The 8,642-nt window shown below is 35.4% G+C and overlaps 1 protein-coding gene across 1 annotated transcript; it reads left to right on the plus strand.

Annotated features, from left to right (window-relative positions):
* Positions 1-3,518: 3,518 nt before the first annotated feature.
* Positions 3,519-4,805, plus strand: LOC145060379 (uncharacterized). Its single transcript, XM_079008060.1, has 3 exons — positions 3,519-4,014; positions 4,126-4,401; positions 4,540-4,805. The coding sequence occupies exons 1-3, from the start codon at positions 3,519-3,521 to the stop codon at positions 4,803-4,805; spliced, it is 1,038 nt and encodes a 345-aa protein (XP_078864186.1).
* Positions 4,806-8,642: the final 3,837 nt, after the last annotated feature.

Genomic DNA, 8,642 nt, shown 5'->3' on the forward strand with positions numbered 1-8,642 from the left:
CCCTAAGCTCCCAATCAAACAAGAACAGAACATAAGGCTAAATCAAACATTCTCATGCTATAAGATCTTAATTATGTACAACCATGATGCCTACACTAGATAACTACAGTAATGATGTCAAATTCATATAAGGAAAACCCTAGGCTAGCAGGAATCATGTATCACACAATTTTATCATGAAATTCCTGAAGATTCCTAGCCTAGTACTAGCATGTTGTTCTAACATATCACATAATCAAATAATTGTATGGTATTTTAGGGTTTACTTACTGGCTCCGGCTGATCGTACACCCTGCATCCTCCGTTATTTATTTTGAAAAACAATTTCTTAAAACATTTTTGAAAACCTTTCCTTGATTTGAGACTGGATTCACACGAATGTTTCTCCAATTCACTCAAACCAAGGCTCTAATACCAACTTGTAACATCCAAGATTTCAAACCAATTTAAACTTTTTAAAACATGTCAAGTTCATCAAAACATTACAACTTTTTTTTCAAAATATTGATTATTAGAGTTTTTCCCATAAACATAAACATAATAGGAGGAGCTGTACGATCACGCATTGGCCTTGCCTCGATCCCCTGATGTACCTGAAATAATAAACTGAAACTGTAAGCCCGAAAGCTTAGTGAGTTGCCCCCAAAATACCGATACACATACAGTCCACATAGCAATATCAACATTAACATATCATATCAATCAAAACAGAACAGCATGCACTGGGTCCACAACTTTTCAAGATGGACTACCCCCTGGGCCCTCTGTACGAGTCTGGAATGCCTACTGGGCCTCAACTCGTATCTGGAATGCCATCGAGCCCTCAGTACGAGTCTGGAATGCCTACCGGGCCCTCGACTCGTATCTGGAATGCTCCCGAGTCCTCAGTATGAATCTGGAATGCCTACCGGGCCCTCAGCTCATATCTGAAATACTCTAGGGTTTGTTGGCTACCGCACGGAGCACTACAACCTCAACCCATCCCACATAACATGTCGACATGTATCATGACTAATGCACATACAAATAATCATACAGTATCACAGGCAGTCCTACAGATCTACCCGGCTAGCATATCAACTGGCATTCATCACTAACTCAACCCAACATATCAATAACTACTAGGATATCAAATCCAATGGGCCGGCCTTGGTGCCTTAGACCCCTTGGTATAGTGAGGATAACTCACCTCGTAGATGTCAGCTCGATAAATAAATCACAGCTCTCCGATCACTCGTCAAAGACTCCATCACCTTCAATGAGTGCTAACTGAGGCAGATTTTGGATTTCCCACTCCTTCCTTGCTCCTATCCCCTTGTTCTCCAAGTTCTTCCTCCCACAAGCCCTCCTTCCAAGCTTACAATGCACAAGAAAGACACAATACACGGTTATGGTTTTCTATGAGCTCTTACTGACTGCAAGGAGGCCAAATGAGGCTTATGCCTCCTTAAATAGAGTGCAGAACCCCGGGATTTAGGGTTTCATCTGCCAGCTCCTACTCATCGAGTCCCTTTATGGACTCGGCGATTAGGTCACTAAATGTGAGATCCCACCTCGCTGCTACTCGACGAGTAGGGCACACTTAACTCGTCGAGTAGGACTCAAAACCAAAGAGATGCATACCTAAATCCATACCTGAGAATCGGGGCGTTACAAACACATGTGATATAAATAAACTGAGTGGGTCAGGTTAGGAAACCTGGTGAGTACATAGGGTTTTCAACCCACAATAATATAATTATTATGTTTAAACAATCAAGCAATCAACCCAATTACCCATCCCCATTATCTTCTTTACTCTTAAAGATCTACCCTAAGAATCAGCTATTCCTCATTCATTTATTCCTAACGATCATCCTAAGGAATCGACACGAAGTCCATCGTTTCCACGGTTTACACAACGGGCACTAAATCTGCATAGTCACCAGGGTTTAGGCATCAAGTCTGCATGATCACCAGGGTTTAGGCATCAAGTCTGCATGATCGTCAAGGTCTAAGCATCAAGTCTGCATGATCGCCAAGGGTTAGGCATCAAGTCTGCATGATCGTTGGGGTTTAGAGTACACTGGGTGAGCACATCGTTCACAACACCTACAGGTTGTGAGCCTGCTAGTGTTCCACGGAACTGTCTAGAATAGTTTGTGGTTGTCATCCATACTCTGCTAGATGACGGGGCCATCATTTGGGAAAGGCTTCTCACATCGTCCACCTCTCACCCTCACCTCGTGGTCTATAACACCTCTCAACTCATCATCTAACTCATATTCCATCTATTACATATACCCATATTTTACCCCAACATTATCGTAGATATAAAATACATATACAGTTTAAACCATTTAAAACATGTATAAAATCGTTCATCCAGCATCGACAATAAGTACTCAAATAATATGCACACATAGCACGTAATTTCAGGGCCGGCCCATGGGCCTGGGCAAGCTGGGCGACCGCCCCGGGCCCCCAAATGCCATAGGGCCCTCATTTTATATGTCTTATATTAATTGTATAGTATTAGCCCATTAGGTTTAAGCTTATTGGACTCTGATTGCTGAAGCCCAATACAACAATTGTTTCTTATCAACGCCAACCAAAAGTCCAAAAAGAAAGCGGGAGGAATTGCGGAATGGGGAACGACTGGCGTGCTGAGAGCGAGACTGCGAAAGATGCCGACTTCCAAGGCGCAATTAATATTCAACGATCGGCTATGGAATCGAAACGTTTTCTCCGGATTCTAAGTTAAGCAACGCTGCAACGGTCTCAATAATCAGGTTCTTATATTTCTTCTTCGATTTCAATTGAATGATTTGAATCGATCTGTTATTTCTTCCCCAATTCTCCCTTTTCTAATTTCCGATTTGGCGATTCAGTGCATCCTCTCCTTCGCTTCTTTCTTGGTAATCATGATTTCTACCGATCATTGGCCATCTATTTTTGATTTTGAAGTTCAATCTGTGAGACTGTGATAGATTCACAGACCTATGACCACTGAGTCGTGAGTCCTCACAGACGAAGAGACAGAAGAGTAGAACTGTAGAAGACTGAGTCAACGAGTCGTGAGTCGTCACAGTTCAAAGTTTTCAACAGCAATCTCCAAACATTCATGCGGTCATGCCAAAAATCAAGCCCTAATGTTATCACACTTCTAATTTCTAGCATTCAAGTTTCTTATTTATCACATAATTTTATCTGTAAGTTCTAATTTCTAGCATTCAAATTTCTTATTTATCTGTGATTTTCTGATTTTTTATGAATCTAATATTCATAATTTCATGCTATGTAGAATCTGAGGACTAAGAATCAGCAGCTTACCACTTCCAGTTGCTTAGAGGTTATTTAAAAGCTCACAGCATCAACAGTTTACCAATTACCATCAAAGCATCACTGGCAGTCAACAGTAGGTACAAAGAACAAGAACTCTAATCTTTTATTATTTGTTATATGTGTCACTGTGTGCTTGTTGTTTGTTTGCATGATTGCCTCTTATCACTCTATTGAATATGCATCCTAGAAAGTATATGTCTGGAAGTGAAAAACGAAAGAAAAAACAAAAAATTGAACAAGATAATGAAACTCAAAAAGGGTCTATGCACAGGGTTTTTTTTAAAAATAGTTCTGCTGATGTACAAGTAAATGAACAAGATAATCTCACACATGAAACTATTTTTAATGAGCAAGATAATGTCATGAATGAAAATGTTTCTCAAGAAAAAGTTTCAAATGAAAATGTTGATTTTGATGATGAAAAGATTAATAATGAAGATGTTAATGTCAATAATGAAAATGTTAACATTTCAAATGAGAATGAGAATGAAAATGTCATGAATGATAACAATGAACAATTTATTCCACCTTTAGATTTATATGATCCTAGTAATTGGGATAATCTTGATAATAACTTAAGAGATATTTTGATTGAAAAAGGGCCAATAAGAGAATCAAATTTTGTGTATCCTAAAGATAATCTATCTAGACATTTTTCTTATGCTTCTTATACTAGAAAGTTAAGTAATGGTGACACGATAGATCGAAAATGGTTAATTTACTCAAAAAATAGTTGATAAAGTGTTTTGTTTTGTTGTAAATTGTTTAAACCTAATAATTATGTTAATAAAATTTCTTTAGCAAATGATGGATTTAATGATTGGAAACATCTTTTTGATAGACTTAAAGAACATGAAAATAGTTCCCAACATCTTTTTTGTATGGATTCTTGGGATGAACTAATAGCAAGATTTGATAAGAATAAAACAATTGATAAAGATTTGCAAAATAAAGTTTTAACTGAAAAAGAACATTGGAGGCAAGTTTTAAAAAGAATAATTGTTGTCATTAAATATTTGGCAAAATATAATTTAGCTTTTCGAGGTTGTAACGAAAAACTTTTTCAAGAATCTAATGGTAATTTTTTGGGAGCAATTCAAATGATGGCAGAATTTGATGTTATAATGCAAGAACATGTTAGACACATAGAAAATCATCAAACTCGTCTTCATTATTTAGGACACAAAATTCAAAATGAAATCATTTCTATTTTAGCTAATAATGTTAGAAATTCTATAATTACTATTATAAAAGAATCAAAATATTTTTCTGTTATTCTTGATTGCACCCCCGATGTTAGTCATCAAGAACAAATGACTCTTGTTATTCAATGTGTGAACATGTCTAATAATAAAATAAAAGTTGAAGAATTTTTTTTAGAATTTTTAAAGGTAGAAAATACATCGGGTTTAGGACTTTTTAATGAGTTATTAAATGCAATTAAATCTTATGGTCTTAATATTGATGATGTAAGAGGATAAGGTTATGATAATGGTTCTAACATGAAAGGAAAACACAAAGGTGTTCAAAAACGATTACTTGAAATTAATCCAAAAGCATTGTTTATGTCATGTGCTTGTCATAGTCTTAACCTCACTGTTAGTGATATGGCTCATTCTTGTGCCAAAGCGATTTCTTTTTTTGGAGTTTTGCAACGCATTTTTGTATTATTTTCAAGTTCAACCAAAAGATGGTCAATATTACTTGATAAAGTCCCTAACTTAACGGTAAAATCTTTATCTAATACACGTTGGGAGAGTAGAATAAAAAGTGTCAAAGCCATTAGGTTTCAAGCTCCTCATATAAGGGATGTCTTGATAGAATTAAGTTCATCATGTGATGATGCAAAGTCTAAAAGTGAAGCTGAAAGTTTAGTTAATGCTATTGAAAGTTATGACTTTTTACTTGGTATGGTAATTTGGTATGATATTTTATTTGCTATAAATAAAGTTAGTAAAAAAATGCAAACCAAAACTATATGTATTGATGCCACAATTGATCTATTAAAAAATATGATAACATTTTTTAAAAATTATAGAAATGAAGGTTATGCCATTAGTATTGATAATGCTAAGGCCCATTGCATCGGATATGGAAGTTGAACCTATATTCCCAAAAAAAACGCCAAATTACTAGAAAAAAAAAACAATTTGATGAAATTAATTGTGAAGATGAATTACTATCACCCGAAGAATCATTTAGAATTGAGTATTTTATATATATTGTTGATGTGGCAATTGCATCATTAGAGAGTAGATTTGAGCAATTAACAAACTTTGAAAACATTTTTGGATTTTTATATGATTCAAAAAGGTTAAAGTCATTGGATGATATTGAACTTAAAAAAAGTTGTGTTGTTTTTGTAAATAAGTTTACTCATAATAACTTATGTGATGTGGATTTAAATGAATTTTTGACGGAACTTAAAGTATTACAAAAAACTTTGCCAAATGTTGTTATGTCATCGGTTGAAATTTTAGAGTTTGTCAAAGGTAAAGATTGTTATCCAAATGTTTGTATTGCATATAGAATCTTATTAACCATACCAGTTACTATAGCATCAGCAGAAAGAAATTTTTCAAAACTAAATTATTAAAAAATTATTTGAGATCATCAATGTCACAAGAAAGATTAAATGGTTTGGCTATGTTATGCATTGAAAAAGATTTGTTGGATAATATTGAACTTGATTCTATAATTGATGACTTTGCATCTAAAAAAGCTCGTAAATGTAAATTTCTTTAGTTTTTCTTTGATATGTTTATGTATTTTGGTTTAGAGCATGTTTTGGCTTTTTTATTTATTGTTTTGTATTAATAGTTGCTAGGTTGTTTGGCTTACGGGGCCTGTCCCGAAGTCTTTTTTTCCATAGGTGAGGAGTCCCCAGCCTTCAATTGTATTCTTTTTTTTAATTAATAAAATTTTTGGAGGTGCATCCCTCTTTTTTTATAAAAAAAAAAAAAAAAAAAAACATTATGAGGGCCCCAATTTTATTTTGGCCCCGGGCCCCAAATTGTCTAGGACCGGCTCTGCGTAATTTATATAAAATACTTCATATCTATGTGTAAGATGAAAGTAACTATGCACTCACAACATGTAATTTATATTAAATACTTCATATCTATGTGTAAGATGAAAGGGAACATGCACTCACCTGGTAAGGTGGTGACTTGGTACCCGGACAACACTTCGTTACTCTTAAAACAATTTCCTTCGACAAAACCTAGTATCAAAACCACTAGGGTTTAGTCTAACGTTAACCGCGACTAATTAATAGTCTAGCTATTATTATTATATAAGCGCAACACAATACTTTTCACCCACTATATACAGACGAGGCCAAACATGGAACACCGGAGGGCAGGATCATTTTGGCATTAAAGCACTTCTGAAATCCAGCAACCCAAGCGACCCTCCAAACCGGAACCCCCGTACTGCGAGCGGTTAAAACGATATTATAACAACATTATATAACCCATAATAATAGCCCAAATAATTATTTTAAGGTCCTAATATCATTACTATATTAAAACATAAGCTATACTAAAGATAGGTTAGGCGTAGCTTACTTATAGCGGGTTTTCTCGAAAACCGGGCTTCGCTTCGCTGGAGCAACATTCCCGAGCCAAAAGACTCATTTCTCGGGACTCCGGGAGCCTCGGGGCTTCCTTCGAGTGCTAGGGGGTTTACCTAGTCTTAGGGGGTGGGGGCTAGAGAGAGAGCCTAGAGAGAGAAAGTTGAAGGGGGGGTGGGAAATGAGAGAACCCAACACCTCTATTTATAGGGTGAAATCCTGACGGACTCGCCGAGTCAGTTCACGGACTCGCTGAGTCGGTGCCACGTGTCATCACCTGATGGCTTTTCTTGGGGAAAAAGTCTTGGCCCATATTCAGTCACGTCACCCCTTTTGCAGCAGCACCCTGCCGAATTCTAAACCTCGTAACTTTCGCATACGAGCTCTGTTTTCGACGCTCATTTTTTTCACGGTAGGTAAAAACAAGATCTACAACTTTCATTTAGACTCTATCGGCTAATTCTCGACCGATCTTAAATTTAATAGTAGGAGGAGATTAGACTGTTAAATGACCACGAAGAATTCGTAACTCCTTCATACATACTCCGTTTTCGTCTGTATTTTTATGGTTGAGTTCCTATTAATGATATCTTCAACTCTCATTAAGGTTGCGTAAGCCAAAAACCGCTCGAACTAAAATTTGAGTTTCGGGTCGTGCACTGCTATGTCAAATCTTAGAAAAATCATAACTTCCTCATACGAAGTCAGATTTGGGCGTTCTTTTTTTGTATGTTCTCGGTTTAACATATACTACAACTTTTGTTTAGATCACTAAGGCTAAAAAGTCATCTATCGTAAATTCACTACTTACTTCTTCCGGTGTCGTGCCGGTTTTGCCGAAAAACTTCGACGGGCCATAACTTCTTCGTTATAATTCGGATTCCGGCGTTCTTTATATGTACGAAACCCTTGAGACATATTCTACAACTTGGTTAAGATTATTTATTCTAAATAATCTTTTGTCAAAAATTCGTTTTCGACCCCTATTATCTCTAAATTGACTAGCCCGGATCTACAGGCGTTACAGCATGCTAGGTGTAATCAATCAAACACAAGACATTAATCAACAAGAAAAGTCTAAATCAATAGAATAAAACCATAAGTTCCGGCTTCATCTAGCTAACAGAAGCAACTAAATTTAACTACTCATATTAACAAATAAACTAAAACGAGTCATAATCGTAAGCATGTTAAAGTACCAAACTAGAAAGTCAATTATGAACTTCTTCCTCATCCTTGCTATTAAAACGAAATTCCTAGCCTTCTATCCTTCTAAATATTGACTTTTGGAACCCTTTTCTAGCCAGCCAACCTCCATATATATATATATATATATATATATATATATATATACTTGTCATGGAATCGTAAATAGATTCTTGTTTCAGACAATGGTACCCTGGAAAGTAAGTCTGAAATATACAAATATTCTTATTACGGACCAAAGCTACAAAATAATTACCCTAACTCTAAAATACTATATTCCAAAGAAAATGATCATTTTACATAAACAAATTTAAATTGATTATTATTAATTAAATACACGCTTATAAAAATTAGATTACTCATTTTTCCCTACAAACTATATTTAAGAGAAAATGATCATTTTACGGAACAAATTTAATCGGTTATTATTATTAAAATATCCTTTTATAAAAGCTAGATTACTCGATTTTCCTGCAATTTGCGTTATTATTGTAATTAGAGAAAATATTGATGATATATATCTATTTATATTTCTCTT

Source organism: Lactuca serriola, chromosome 6, assembly GCF_051521515.1.
Source record: "Lactuca serriola cultivar US96UC23 chromosome 6, Lser_US96UC23_V15, whole genome shotgun sequence".
Classification (NCBI taxonomy): Eukaryota; Viridiplantae; Streptophyta; class Magnoliopsida; order Asterales; family Asteraceae; genus Lactuca; species Lactuca serriola.